The sequence below is a fragment of the Lytechinus pictus genome, chromosome 13 (genome assembly GCF_037042905.1).
Source record: "Lytechinus pictus isolate F3 Inbred chromosome 13, Lp3.0, whole genome shotgun sequence".
NCBI lineage: Eukaryota > Metazoa > Echinodermata > Echinoidea > Temnopleuroida > Toxopneustidae > Lytechinus > Lytechinus pictus.
The window spans coordinates 24,642,539-24,658,544 of record NC_087257.1 but is presented as its reverse complement, the minus strand read 5'-3'; the positions used below and the strand labels follow the sequence as shown (position 1 = coordinate 24,658,544).

Here is a 16,006-nt window from a genome sequence, read left to right as displayed (position 1 = left end):
AAGAGGGGGGGGGGTACATAACTCTTATACGAGGGCAATATTGTACAATCATTTGGGGACATCAGTTTGAGACCCCTTTCCTAAGGAATAAACATTCAAAATGACTGTTCGTTATCTCTTCCATTCATAAATAAATCTGCCAAGATAAATTTCCTCTGAGTTGCTTCTGCGTTACTCTATAACTATATATCCATAATTCAGTGTTTAGCTCTACCAGTGCCACTTCTGTTATCGTGCCTTCCAAACGGTTGATCTCTCTATTTTACATTGTGAGCATCTAATACTCTACTTCCGGGTTCTAGATAGAATAACTTCCGGTACTTTTCCTGTTCATGGTTTAGTAGATTATGAGATGATACAAACTACCCTTTGAAATTGAGATCGAGATCGTTACTCTCTTGTTACTATAACTGCTGCAATTTCTGTCATTCATGTTGATATTCATTTTTATACGCCCGTCTCGACGGGACGTATTAAAAATCACGCTCGGTGTCCGTCGATCCGTCTGTCTGTCCGTCCGTTAACTTTTCCTTGTAAACGCGATGACTTCAGTTTAACTTAACCTAGGCTCATATAATTTGGTGTGTATGATACTAGCATGGATCCCAGGAAGCCAATCGATTTTGAGGTCAAAAGGTCAAGGTCACAGTGATGTATTTTCATTGTACCCTTCTGCAGTACGTCCTTGTAAACGCGATAACTTCAGTTTACCTTAACCTAGGCTCATATAATTGGTGTGTATATGATACAAGCATTGATCTTAGGAAGCCTGTTGATTTTGAGGTCCAACGGTCAAAGGTCAAGGTCACAGTGACGTGTTTTCATCTCACCCTTGTGCAGTCCTTGCAAACGCGATAACTTCAGTTTAACTTAACCTAGGCTCATGTAATTTAGTGTGTATGATACTAGCATGGATCCCAGGAAGCCTTTCGATTTTGAGGTCAAAATTTTTAAAGGTCAAGGTCACAGTGACATGTTTTCATCTCACCCTTCTGAAGTCCTTGTAATTAAACGCGATAACTTAAGTTTAACTTAACTTAGGCTCATATAATATGGTGTGTATGATACTAGCCTGGAGCACAGGAATTCTATCGATTTTGAGGTCAAAAGGTCAAAGGTGAAGTCGCCACCTTCCACTTTTCTTGCTTGACCAATAACTCCACTTATTATGTGCTCTCCCAGCGACAGTCTTGTTCCTATATTATCTGATTCACATAATTCAAAATTGAATGTCATACCATAAAGTAAAGCCAATCACTTTTCATGATCATTGTAAAAAGATGAATGTTTTTTAACATTCATTTATCATTACTTCATGAAAAGAAAATGAAACGTAACCAACATCACTGAACTTGTCAGTTGTAAACTATAAAATTAAAATTGGTGGGGTATTACATTGGGGTGGTTGTAGTTTTGCAGTTTGGTTTGAACAAAGCTATTTAGGGAAGGAAGGAGATGATGATGATGATGCACAGCATTTGTATAGCGCCATGTATCTGTCAAAGACATTCAAAGGCGCAGGAGATGGTTTGTTTTACATGAACATTCATATATGTTTATTGAATTAAGCCTATATATTTAGAAATTGAAATTACTACCGATAGTTAAGAATGACCTTGAAAGTGGCTAAAATACTTCTTTAAAGGACAAGTCGACCCCAACAAAAAGTTTATTTGAATAAAAAGAGAAAAATCCAACAAGCATAACACTGAAAATTTCATCAAAATCGGATGTAAAGTAAGAAAGTTATGTCATTTTAAAGTATCGCTTAATTTTACAAAACAGTTATATGCACATCCTGGTCGGTACGCAAATGAGGAGAGTGATGACGTCATCCACACACTATTTCTTTTGTATTTTATTTTATGAAATATGAAATATTCTAATTTTCTCCTCATTGTCAAGAGAAACAACGATTAATTCCTCCCTGAACATGTGGAATGAGCATTGTTTAATACTATATGGTTCAGTCAAGTTGGTCCTTATTGTCAAATATGTAAAAAAAAATGAAATATTGTATAATTCAAACAATAAAAAACAAAAGAAAAAGTGAGTGATGGACATCAACGACTGACTCATTTGCATGTCACTGAGTTGTGCATATCACTGTTTTGTGAAAAATAAGCGAAACTTCAAAATGCCATAATTTTCTTATTTTGCATCTGATTTTGATGAAATTTTCAGCGTTATACTAGTTTGATTTATCTCTATTTATTCAAATCCAAATTTTTCTGTCGTGGACTTGACCTTTAAATTCCATGACGTGAATAACAACTGTGAATAAAAGGGTAAAATAAATAGCGTATAGAAGAAGATACCACCATCCCCTTAAAGCAGATACAAACCAATAGCGCCATCTCGAGTCCTCAACTACTCATACCTGGCCAGTTTCCTGACCCATAATGCTAGTGTAGTCTAGTAATATAGACCCACTTGAATGATAACATGCTAATTAACTACTCAATACACTTATACCGCAATAATTATGTTACCTAGTAGCAAAACAATTACTTTTCCTCTAAAGACATTTTAGTTTCTCTATGCAAATACAATTATAGATCAATTTATTCTCTGTAGTATTAGTAGATATCTGAAAACGTTTATTTCAACACAGGTCAATGAGAGACTATATACACAGTCCCCCTTTAAAATCATGTCTATGTGGCTTCAATCACTTGTAGGCCTATGTGATTAATTTCATATTTGTTTTTTTTTCTTGTTTCATTCAATGTATAGGCATGTAGTGGGTGCACCCAGAGGTACTCAGTCATCGGGCTTAGGGCAGAATGCGGAGAAACCAGGAAGCGTATTTGAATGCACCGTCGGAGAGTCTGTTCAATGCAGGTCTATCACAATCGACAATCCTTATGGGACAGGTAAGAAGACACTTTTTAGACAGATTTATTTCATTTTCTGGATGTCCATCCAGTTAAAAAAAAAATGGGAAAAGTGCATGGAAGGGCTGTATCTTTAATACCAAATAATTTATTTTCCATGCCCATACACAGATCGGTAAATTGCCTATTCATCTATTGCCAACTTGTCCAATCACCACATGGTCTACCTTCATTTAGTCTAATGCCATTCCATCCATCAACATTCGTCTAACAACCATTTGGTCCAATCATCACTTTGTCTAATCGTCAGTTCGTCTATGACCATTTTATCTCATAACCAGTTGGTCTAATAATCCATTTTATTTGTATTCATTACGCTCAATTAACACTTAGTCCAATTAGACTAAATGGTATATAGACTAAGTAAACGGCTATTGGACCAACTGGTTTGTAGACGAAATTGTTTATTGACGAATTGGCAATTAGACCAGTGGATAGTGGACAAACTGATGGCCGGTATACCAAATGAGACGCGTTAGTAATGGGACAAGTTGGCATTAGACCTATTGAAAATAAACCCACAGATTGATCATAGGGCTGTTTATGATTGATTTCATTGGAAACATAAATGTCAGATGATGATCAATAGATAAAGTTTGTGTCTTGTAACCAGGGACATTTTAAGAGATATCAGCCATTTGTTTCCTTTCGTTCTCATTCATTTTTTTTGTTGGAGCACTTTGTACTTGTGTATTCCCAGTCTGTACTAATAAAGGCCAAGTCTACCCTACTTATGAATATAATTGCGCTTCATATTCTCTCATATTCATTGGAATGGGATGGAATGGAACCACAATCGATGCAAATATGCAAAACAAGCCACCTTCATAGTGAGCTAGCAAAGTGACAGTGCTTTTAAATGTTTCATTTAAAAATGAAGGTTTTGGCTGCATATATAGTTGTGTAAAAAACATATGCTTATTTTCTTTTAATTTCTTTTTCTATTCTAATTTCAATTATTCTTTTTTATGTTTATTTTTTTTACTCAACATTCATTTTTTTAAATTCCCACCATCATCATCAATATTTTTTAAGGGGGGGGGGGGTGCAGACCTGCCAACCTGTACATTTTAGCCGTATTTAGTACGTTGTTGCAACCAAAATACGGCAGTACGTTTTTTCTTTGAAAAATATGTTTTTTGTAAAAAAAAAAATAAATAAATAAAACGTGCACAAATATGGTTATTAGATCAATGTAATTTCAGGTAACTTGGTTTTTTTTTCAATCATTTTGTTCAAACCAGGGTGAAGATATACACATGTTTTAATGTTTTTTTTTTCATCTGCAAGAGCAGTGCGCATTTTAGCTTGCATGCAGCTTGAGCGCCGCGATGAGCGAGTGCGCCAAGCATTTTATTATGAAATACACCTTTTTGGGGAAAAATACATTTTTTTTAATCACAGAATACAGTTTTTCATTCCCAGAGGTTGGCAGGTCTGGGGGTGGGCTTGTGAAGGGGTAACTCTATCCTCTAACCCTGTTATGATTGTAATTGATTATATTTTGTTATTATTATTTATAAAGTATTTCAAACATTGAATATGGTTCAATAGAATGATAAGACTACAGAGTATGAAATAAAGGCATCAGTTCCTCTGCCGCAGTTGTGAGGAAGAAAACGAGGAATATAACATTCCTGTAAATCCTAAATTCTTTTCTTCCAACCCCAGATTGTAAACTGTTTGTTCACGATCTTGATTCTGTTTCTTTTTCTCTACAGATGCCGAGTCCCTCAATACGGAAGGGATTGTGGATTATCCAGATAATGGCTGGATGGGCGTTTCTATTGCTCACCAACAGGGGGCAAATAATGAACTCACAGTAATTATTATGGGTTTTTTCTTAATTTCTGTTTTGAAGCACCCTAATGCAAACACATTCTTAAAGTTCACATCCTCCTCTACTCGGTAAGACAAGCTAGGCCTACCTTGATAGAGATAAATAAAGAATAGTAATATTACATTGACACAAATGGAATAGGAATTCTTTGAATTGGTTGGAAAACATTTAAGAAAATATTAGATTTTTGAAGGAAAACTATTCTTTATTTGAGTTTAGAGCATGAAGATGTCGGTTTGAAGGGCAGGTTCTGCATCGCAGATGAAAGGGCAACTCTTAGATTACATGTATCTACATCATTTTTTCCGAAATCTGTAGCATGCAGTATAAGGGAGATATGATGGAATAAAGAATTTATAGAAATGGACCAGAAAGTGGGAAAAATGGCGCCTGAATGGTCATGCATGAATGATTTTGGGAACTATCAGGTGCACAATATTGGGTCCTCAATAAAATGTCCAAAAAATTTGGAAGGATTAAGACAAGGGATCAGGACAGGGTCCCAAGAACATGTTAAACGAATAAGACTTTGGGGAAGAAGATTTAGAGAGAAGAAGATGACAGAATAAGAATAATAAAACAACAACATGGCATTATCGCCATTTAGCATCAATGCAACCAGCCAATCTCATAATCTCTCTTCAATTACTGACACATTACAGTATTGTAGACCTTGTATTCCCTTCACTACTGTTTAAATATGTTTGCAAAACTTTTTAAACAACTTGTTTAAAAGATTGAACAATTTGTTCAAGAGGGTAAACAACTTGTTTTAAAGTTTAAACATTATTTTTCGAGTGACAGGCTTAAACAATGCGCTTGAAATTTTAAACAATGTTTTTACAGTTATGTTGATACTCTCATATATTTTACTGTTGCAGTTTCCAACATTTAGAATACTGTTTGTTCTTGTCATCAAATCTTCCCTTAAAATTTACCTTTCCTCCATTTCTCTATTTTTCTTTGAAAGACTAATTGTTCAGATTCAGATTCGTTAATTAATTTATTTTCCTCAATGGAAATTCACTCTGTTGGCATGATTACAAAATATACATACATTATTTACATAGATTATACTGCACAACAATTCAATTACGTTATTATATGCACACCATAGATGTCATTATTTCAGTCATTATATTGTTACATTATTATATTATTATTATTATATCACATGTATGTAACTGGGTGGCAAATCCTTGAATTGTAGTCACTATAGTACCTTTTGTTTAGAATGCTGCTAAGTTCTAAATGTCAAACATTCATCACCATTCTTATAATTATCTGATTCAGGTCTGTGGACATCGTTATGGAAATAACTATGCCATCGTCCAGCCCAACGCAGACCTTTCTGATGTAAAGATAGATCGTTATACCCAGGGTATATGCATCACACTAGACTCAGGTTTACAAGATGTGTATACCAGGTTTAACCCCTGTGCAGAAGGTAGGAAGGAAAAAAGAAATTCTGCAGAGAATATTTTCCCCTTTCTCTTTATCAGATTCAACATTCATCCTTTTGTTAGCATCCTTTTTTTCTCTTCATTTTATGTGTGTACTATCTTATCTTATTTTCTATTTAAGCTTTAAACACCAAAGTTATTGATTATTATTACTCTTAGGACTTACTCTTTGAGGCTTGGCTTTATCAAGGGCAAGTCCGCCTCAACAGAAAGTCAATTTAGAAAAGAGAAAAATCTTTTAAGCATAATGCTCAAAATTTCATCAAAATGGGATGTAAAATTAAAAAATTACAGTAGTTTTGCTTATTTTCACAAAACATTTATATGCACAACACAATGATATGCAAATGAGAGAGCCAATGATGTCCCTCCTCACTATTTCTTTTGTATTTTATCCTTTGAATTTATACATTATTGTTCCCATCAAATCACAACAATGGCAAATCTCCATGTCCAGGCAGGAGTCAACTTTGTTTTCAGATTATGATCAGGAGAAAATAAAAATAATTCATATTTCATAAATGTATACAAATGAAATTGTGATTGTGTGGCATAATCAGTTTCCTCACTTGCATATCAACCAAGATGTGATTACTGGTATAGCTGTTTTGTGAAATTAATTGAAATGTAGCATGTTATCACTTTCTTATTTTAGATGAGATTTTGATTAAACTTTCAGTGTTAAGCTTGTTTGATTTTCTTTTTTTTCCAAAAAAAGTTTTGTTTGGTGTTTTGGGTTGCCATTTAATGCGCTTCTCATTTCATTTCCCAATGTAATATAATATATACTACTATTGTATATTGTTTATCAATATATGTTCTTTAATATACTTATCATATATTACATTACAATATCATGTTTCTTGTGTTTGTTGTCTACAAGGAGAACTCCATCATGGGAAATATGAAAACAATTTTATTTAGGAGCAACATCTTCCTGAGAAAATCCACTAAAGATTATATTCCTTCAGTTGCGTTAAATTAGTTATGAAAAAAAAAAGAAAAAAAAGAATGAAAATATGGGTAAAACATAAGTCTTTAGTCCTACACATGTGTTTCTGCATGAGTGCATGTGACTCGCTTTTTATAACAATATGTTTCATATCTGATTGTTTTGGTAGTTTCAAAATAATACAGCGTACACTTGTTTCTTTATTATAATCAACATTCACAATTCACTTTGAGAGAGTTTCTTCTTTAAAGGGGAAGTTCACCTTGACAAAAACTTTGTTTAAAAATATTAGGAAAAAAAATGAAATAGTATCGGTGAAGGTTTGAGGAAAATCTATTAAAGATTATGAAAGTTATAAGAATTTCAAATTTTTGATTTGTGACATCATAAGGGAGCAGCTGCCTCATATGTTATATAATATGAAAGTGATAAATTCCATATGTTTAATGGTTCATGATGACTTACTTCTTACTTTCTTTTTAGGAGCAGGTGTGAAATTGATATATGGAAGGTACAATACAAATCATTTTTAATTTTCTGAGAAAATGACATATAATTGATTTTGTATCATACGATAAGTAGGAAAGCTGCTCGCATATAACATCACAAATCAATAATCAATTTTTTCATTCTCTGATGGATTTTCCTCAAATCTTCGGAAATATTTTAAATCATTTTTCTGCTATTTTTACAATAAACTTTTCGCCAGGATGAACTTCCCCTATAAGTCAGTGTCTTGACACCTTTTGTTTCTTTTAAACCACCAGAGAGCGCATGGAGAGATGATCTAGTTGCAAATGAATCAACGCGCTGGCAAGGTTGGTGCCAGTTTGGTATGAGCGCAGCTTACGCAAAAGATGGTGAGGATTCAGAAACCTTCGTCGCTGGTGCACCTGGATCATATGACTGGACTGGTAGGCCTTTGCAATGAATAGCATTGCCAATTTGAGGATTTTTTTATTTGTTTATTCATTTGACAGACGTTAAATTCCAATATTTTTAGAAGGAGGTTACTGTAGTAATGGCACATTATACATTACAGTTCAAATGGATAAACTATAAAATGGGCACAACAAATCTCCATGGCGAATGAGAGAGGCATTTTGGTCAATAGAATGGTATCTAGGGTCATTAACTTTGATGATTGCCTTTGACTATTAACCCTGATTTTAGCATAAAATCAAAGATTATGATAGGATATAGAATAGAGGAGAAGATGGAAATTTATCGGGCATACATTAAGGGGGGAACCTACAAGCGTCCACAACACAGCATTACCCTGGGCACCAGAAGGGAAAAGGAAAATGGGCACAACAAAAGGGGCAGGCCCAAAACAACTTGGCGGCAAAGAGTCGAAAAAGAAAGGACCCAGGCCGAATGGAGGACTTGGGTAGAAGCCAAAGCTATGGCCTCCGACAGGCCAGGTTGGAGACATTCTGGTGGAGGCCCTATGTGCCTCTAGGCATATGGAGGATATAGGTAAAAGGTAATATGATAGTATGTAGAGGTGTTGTGGTCTATGCCTCGGGACCATAGATCACAAGCCTCAGGGTTCATTATCATTACTTATCATTATGATGAACTTCTCTCTTAACTACTGATACTTATTCATAAACCATATTTTTCATGAGAAGCAGAATACAGCCTGTTATTTTAACATTTCATTTGCAGGTACTATATTCAAGCAACAAATTGACACAGATAATCAAATGGATTCTGGTGTTTTAAGGGACTGGAATACAGACTATTCATATGATGACTTCTTTCAATATGTCGGTAAGTTCTAGAGAAAATGTTTTTTCAAATAATTTATTTGCTAAAGAGGTACAACTGATAACTTGCTTGACAGACAAAAATATATATATATAAAAAACATAGAATTATTCATGTTTTATAGTAACTTAATTATTTTCATGATTGATAAGTGACACATGTTTGGAAAGTTTAAATAGTTTAGATAAGCAAATATCGATGATGAAAGTGATTGGCCGATTATCACTCTCAAGGCAAGTTAGATGTAGAGCTATCTTTCTGCAGCTTTGCTAAGGTAAGGTAGTGTTTACATTCAGCTCTTGGAGGAATGGATAGTTTGTCTTGTCAACTGAAATTAAAGGGGAAGTTCACCCTGAAGAAAAGTTTGTGGTAAAAATAGCCGAAATAATAAGAAAAAACATTGGTGAAGTTTTGAGCAAAATTCACTAAAGATTAAGAAAGTTATTGGAATTTTAAGTTTTTGATTTTTTGACGTCATAAACGAGCAGCTGCCCCATAGATGTATGTTTTTTTTTTAATTTGTTTGTGATGACTTACTTTGTCTTCTTTTTTCTCTTTGTGACGTCATATACGAGCAGCCGCCCCCCATATGTTATGTGATATAAAATTTCGATTTTTTAATGGTTTGTGATGATTTAATTTTTTTGTTTGTTTTAGGAACAGGTGTGAAAGGATTTTTCTATTGTTATACTAAAGGTGCAATAAAACCATTTTCAATTTTCTGAGAAAAAGACATTTCATTGATTCTTTGCCATAGGGTATGTAGGAAAGTTCAAATAATTCAAATTCTAATATCTTTTTTTTTTTATGGATTTTCCTCAAACCTTCAGCAATACTTCTTATTATTTTGAGGGCTATTTTTACAACAAACTTTTTTTTCAGGGTGAACTTTCCCTTCAAAGGTGATTATTTGCTTTATGTTCCACATCTGGAACTATATATTTAAATAATATAAAGGAAGAGAAAAAATGTATATAATTATCTACAAGAAATGATTTTAGTACACAATCAATGTTTAATTTGAATTTGATCTTGGGATGCATATTAATTGATGCATTTATGATAAGACAGATAAATGATTGAAAGAACAAATGATAAATAATTGAATGGATGGATGGATAAACAGACAAATCAATAGATAAAATGACTAGTTATATGAATGAATGAATAAATGAATAGATGAATGAATGAATGAATTAATTAATGAATGGAGATATAAATGTGTAAATCAATCGATAAATTGATGAAGAAATAAATGAATTGATTAATTGATGGATGGATGAATAAATGAATGAATTAAAGAAGTAAATGATAAATGAATAAATGTATGAAATAATCTCATTGATTACTTCTAGGTTACTCTACAACTGTGGGATATTTCAGAACAAATACCACTCAACAGGGTGCTTCGGGAGCGCCCAGGGCTGGAGGGTTAGTTGGCAAAGTTTACATCCATGACCTTCAAACATTTCAAGTTTATCAAGAGTTGCAAGGAGAGATGGTAAGAATAGATGTAAAAATAATTCAAAGATAAGGTTGGAAATTTTGAAACAAGAATTCGTTTGAAATATCTTGTAGTTTATCATGCATTGGCATATTTTAGATATAAAATATTGCTCTCATTGGATTCATACCATGTTAATTTCTTTGATTTTTTAACCAATTCTTAACAAATTTTGCTTAACTGCATGACATATATTGAAGTTATTAAAGTCTTCGGGTTCTTAATGAAATGTCTTTATTCATCTTGTAATCCATTTATTGAATTTATATTGGATTGTGCAAAGTAATGTGAATTTGTACTGACACATTTTATTGCTTGTTTGGTTGCTATTGTATGCTGAAATTATTTGTTATAGGCATTAGAGACCTGAACTTGTGATCAATGGGATTTTTTTCTTAAGAACAAGTCAGTATTAAATGAACCTTCTCAGATGTACTACTACTACTACTTCTACTACTACCACTACTACTACCTGCTGCTGCTGCTGCTACTACCTGCTGCTGCTGCTGCTACTACCTGCTGCTGCTGCTGCTACTACCTGCTGCTGCTGCTGCTGCTGCTGCTGCTGCTACTACCTGCTGCTGCTGCTACTACCTGCTGCTGCTGCTGCTACTGCTGCTGCTGCTACTGCTACTACTACTACTACTACTGCTGCTGCTGCTGCTGCTGCTGCTACTGCTGCTGCTGCTGCTACTGCTGCTGCTGCTGCTGCTACTGCTACTACTTCTACTACTACTACTTCTACTTCTACTTCTACTTCTACTTCTACTTCTACTTCTACTTCTACTTCTACTTCTACTTCTACTTCTACTCCTACTTCTACTACTACTACTACTACTACTACTACTACTACCACCACCACCACCACCACCACCACCACCACTACTACTACTACTACTACTACCACTACTAACTACTACTACTACTTCAGCTAATACCACCACCACCTCTACTACATGTACTTTTACTAGTACTATTAATATCTCTCCAACTATTCCTCCTACTCTTCCTTCTACTACTACTACTATTATATTTATATCTTGCTATTCTCATATCCTTTAGATGAATACATACTTTGGAGGTGCAGTAGCTGCTCTGGATATCAATGGAGATGGCTTCTCAGATCTCCTTGTTGGTGCCCCACTGTATTCCGTAGACCAAGATGAAGGCAGAGTCTATGTTTACATCAACAGCGGAGGTGTAAGCAGAAAGGGTTTTCTTTTCTAGTTTCTCTTTGTTTCTTATTGAAAGAAGTATAGAGGTAGGAGAAAGGTAAAAAAGTAACATACTTTGAATTCTGTTACCGTTTTCTCACAGGCAAAATTTTCTTTAACACTGTAGGCTACTATAGATGGGGCTCAATTGCAAGAAAGCATTGATTATAGAATGATACTGGTGCATTGATATGTCATTGAATCAATATCTTTTTAAACCATAAGTGAAGCCCCATCGCTGTTTAAAATAACTGTGAAACACACCAAAACTAATAATATAAATCAATGATTAATATCTCAAATATATCTTGGGAGTGTTTCATAAAGATTTAAGCATGCATTTTCAGTCACTCTGAAGTTCTAGTTGCATGCGTTATAAAAGACATGACCGCAGTGATCATGCCAAGAGGATATCCACTACTGCAACGCTAGGTCATACCTGGTATCAAATTCAAGACAGAAAATAGAAAGGAAATAATGAATGCAGACAAAACGAGCAGGAGAAATTCAGGTATAAGAATGTGGGATTTGGCAAAAATGGCTTAAAAGTGAAAGGTCGAGCACAGAAATTGGGTGAGTGGAAATCTCTGCAGTCTTTTTTTCAATTTCTTAACAGACGAATCCTGATCTTGTACTCCATCAAACGCTTGATGGGACATCGACTCCAGGCTCCAGGTTTGGCCATGCTATTGTCAGTCTCAACGACATAACGGACGATCTTCTGCCAGGTAGGAGAGAGGGAGTCTTTCGCATTCTTTTTCATTTCTTTGCTTGCTATGAGGAGAGTTTGCCCCAAGGAGAGTTTCTCAAAAAGAGTTGTCAGATGTTTTATCCGACAGATGCTTTATCTGATAGTTACAATAGTGGCAGACACAGACGAAGTAAATCTCGGCAAATCAACATTAAGGGAAGTTGTCAAATATGACAATGTACTCCGGGCACGAAATAATCATAGAGCAAAATTCACTGAGCATGTCTGTTTTTTAACTTATGTAACTTTGGTTTGACGCAATGAATTCTTGAATTCGTGTTACAGAAATAGCGATAGGGGCACCATACGAAGGAGGAGGAGTGGTCTACATATACCAGTGTATTGCAGGCGGAGTCGACGAGGCATACTTACAGGTACATTTCGCATAACAATTCTCTTGTTTGTGTAGATATGGGTATGTTACATTAACCTTAGCAGAAAAGATGCGAAGGGTGCATGCCCCCCCACCCTTGCCCCTCCCTAGCCATGCCACTGGAGGTTGATATTGATCTTGTGTCATAGTGCTCGTTTCAGTCTCTATCCATAATGGATTATCAGGATGGGGGGGGGGGGGAATGGGGGATTTTACTTTTGAGGAGAAAGCAAATTTAAGCCTGTTTGATGATTGTGTTATCCAAGCAGTGGCAAGGCTAATAACCAATATCGGGTTACCAGGTGGTCAATATTTGTGGTCGTCTTACCACCAAAACCTCTTACAAATTGGGTTTGACCCGAACTGTGGGCTTAGGGTCTCATTTCTATCCAACTTATTTTGAGACCTTCTCCAGAAAAATTCAGTTTATTAATATTGGGAATCATTTAAAGGGTTCACTCTGATGCCAATTTAGTTATGATAAGAATAAAACAATATGGGAAATATATTTTGGGGGTTTTACAAAAATACATTAATTTAACATATTTTAAAAATTACATTTGAGCAGCTACCTCTTAGGGCCTATAAAATAAACTCACATGTTATAAAACCACAACTCGGTTTTTCCTTTAATTGAATTTCATCAACGCTTCCTAAAATAGTGTTTCTCCAATATTTTTGCTTTTGTTCAATCAACAAAATCGACATTTTACCCAGTTCAATATTGGCTATTAATCTAATATGCCTCTCTCCTAAGCAGTTTTGACACACATATGATATTATGAAGGAAAAAAAATAGAAAGTGTCTTTGTAATAAGAGCACAAGTGAGCTGAATTGTCCTGATTTAAATTGGATAGGATGTTGAGAACTCTACATGTAATATTTGGGGCTATTAACTTATTTTAGTTTATTAGGTCAAAGTTGTGAATTCCATTAAAACAAGTCAATCATGAGACTTTTTAAAGTTTACTTTCTCTCTCCCTCTCTCTCTTTCTGTCACTCCTAAATCATTATCATTATTAAATAATTCTCTTCTGTCTTTGTTTCTCCCCCTCTCTCTCACACTCACACAATCATTTCCTCTCCCCCTTTTTCTCTCTATCCATCTGTCTCACTCACCCATTTCACCAATATTTTCTGTTTCTCTCTCTCTCTTTGCTATCTCTTGCTTACAAATGCATCCTCTTTCCATCTCTCTCCCTCTTATCCCATTTTTTTCTTTCTCTCTTACGCCATCTCTCTTCCCCCTCTCTCTGTCTGTGTAGAGGATTGATGGAAGAGATACAGATCCTAATGTTCAAACCTTTGGAAGCGCCATCGCTGGAGGAGGGGATATTGACGATAACTTTTACCCTGATCTTGCCGTTGGAGCTTATGCCAGCGATTCTGTCTTTGTCTATAAGTACGTTCCTTTAGCCTGGCTCACACCTTTGTGTGTGTGTTTTTTTTTTTTTGCTTGCGTTCAGCTGCAGATTGCCTGAATGCAGACAAACGCAGTGTAACGCAACACAACGCAGTGAAATGAGCTAATAGGTCAATATACAGATGTCAAATGCAACACATGAATACAATAAAACAAGCTGATAAGATTTCAGTATGCAGACTAAGGCCCCCATTCCACAGAACGGAGACCATTGAAAGACCACTGAAAGACTTAAAATTGGTGAGGTCTTACAGCGGTCTTCAAGATCACTGAAATTTGTCATCTCTGTGGAATGGCTCAGAAAGACCCCTCAAAGAACTCTGAAAGACTGATGGATATTTCTTGTCTTACTGGTCTTAGACTAGTCCTATAGAGATCTTTCAATGGTCTTTCAGAGATCTTTCATGCGACAAGTGATCTTTCAGAATTCTTTCCATGGACTTTGCCTGGTCTTTCAATGATCTTTGAATGATCTTTCAATGATCTCTAATGAGTCTTACAGTGATCTCCTCAAAAATCTTGAGAGACTGCCAAAAGATCATTGAAAGACTATTAAGACCTTTGTAAGTTCATCGAAAGACCGCTGAAAGACTGCTGAAAGACCAATGAAAGATCATTTTCCTGTAAGACCGTTGTAAGACTGTTTTGAACCGTTTCAAAAAGTTTTGGAGCCCATGAAGACCACGAAGACCACTGAAAGATTGGTCAGGACCCGTGCAAGACCTAAAAAACCATTGTAGGTTCATTGAGAGACCTCTGAAAGATCAACCAAAATTCATGGTCTTTGAAAGGTCTTTCAGCGGTCTTGCTCTCTGTGGAATGGCCCCTTAACGCAGAGGCCTTGCATGCTAGCTCAGTAGTTTGATCAAGCTGCAGGCTCATATGTCATCTAACATATATTCCATAAATTCCAATTTCTTAATGGTTTATGATGACCGAATAAACATGTATATAATTGTATACCTGTTTCTATAATAATAATACATTATGTATTACTCTTATAGATAAATGTATGAAATTAAATGGTGATATAATGAATGGACAAGTTGATATCATTCTCAATTTTATGAGAAAGTTGCATAAATATGTAATTTTATTTCATAAGACCAATGGGGGAGCTGCTGGAATGTAACGTCATGAAACCAAAACTTTAAAATCGTAACTCAGTTAAAATTTGATGGATTTTTGCCAAATCTTTACCAATATTTTTCATTTCTTATTCAGATTTTATTAAAACCTATTTAAGGGGAAGAGCCGTGGTGTAGTGGTTCTGACTCTCGCCTTGTAAACAGAGGGTCGTGTGTTCGAATCCCACCGCGGTCTAGCGTCCTTTGGCAAGGCGTTAATCCACACTTTGCCACTCTCGACCCAGGTGCTAAATGGGTACCCGGTAGGATGCGAAAGATATTGTATGTTTGATTTTGCCAGCGCCATAATGAGGCTGCGATGAATGCAAGGAATGCTCCCCAGGAGTGGAAATTGTGCACTTTTCGTGCGGGATTGAAATGAATCCAATGACCGGGGTAATAATATGCTGTAACGCGCTTTGAGCCATTCTGGGAAAGGCGCTCTATAAAAATTGGCTATTATTATTATTATTATTATTAAGGGGAAGTTCAACCTGGCATTAATTTCTGTTAATAAAAGCTGATAAACAAATATAAATATACTGGTGAAGATTTGTCAAAAATCCAAAGTTGGAAAACGATTCCAACTCTTTTGAGAATATGATTTGATTTGATTCCATTTTATTTTATTTCCACGTTCCAATAACAAAAGTATATACATTTACAAGTATAATCAAGTTTTTGGCAT

General features: G+C 35.2%; 1 protein-coding gene across 3 annotated transcripts in view; it reads left to right on the top strand.

Moving 5' to 3' along the window:
- The first annotated feature begins 2,741 nt into the window (after positions 1–2,741).
- The window catches only part of LOC129274280 (integrin alpha-9-like), a 42,891-nt gene continuing 29,626 nt past the window's right edge, over positions 2,742–16,006 (top strand). For 2 of the 3 annotated variants that reach the window (XR_010295403.1, XR_010295404.1), the window contains exons 1-10: positions 2,743–2,876; positions 4,619–4,719; positions 6,031–6,184; positions 7,920–8,066; positions 8,824–8,928; positions 10,281–10,426; positions 11,492–11,629; positions 12,260–12,371; positions 12,680–12,768; positions 14,034–14,170. Coding sequence is in view for 1 of the 3 variants with exons in the window: in XM_054911115.2 (XP_054767090.2) it covers positions 4,672–4,719; positions 6,031–6,184; positions 7,920–8,066; positions 8,824–8,928; positions 10,281–10,426; positions 11,492–11,629; positions 12,260–12,371; positions 12,680–12,768; positions 14,034–14,170 (1,076 nt within the window). In the remaining 2 variants the exon portion in view is untranslated. Of the gene's footprint in view, positions 2,877–4,618; positions 4,720–6,030; positions 6,185–7,919; positions 8,067–8,823; positions 8,929–10,280; positions 10,427–11,491; positions 11,630–12,259; positions 12,372–12,679; positions 12,769–14,033; positions 14,171–16,006 lie in introns of all 3 variants that reach the window. The other variant, XM_054911115.2, reaches the window with a different exon arrangement.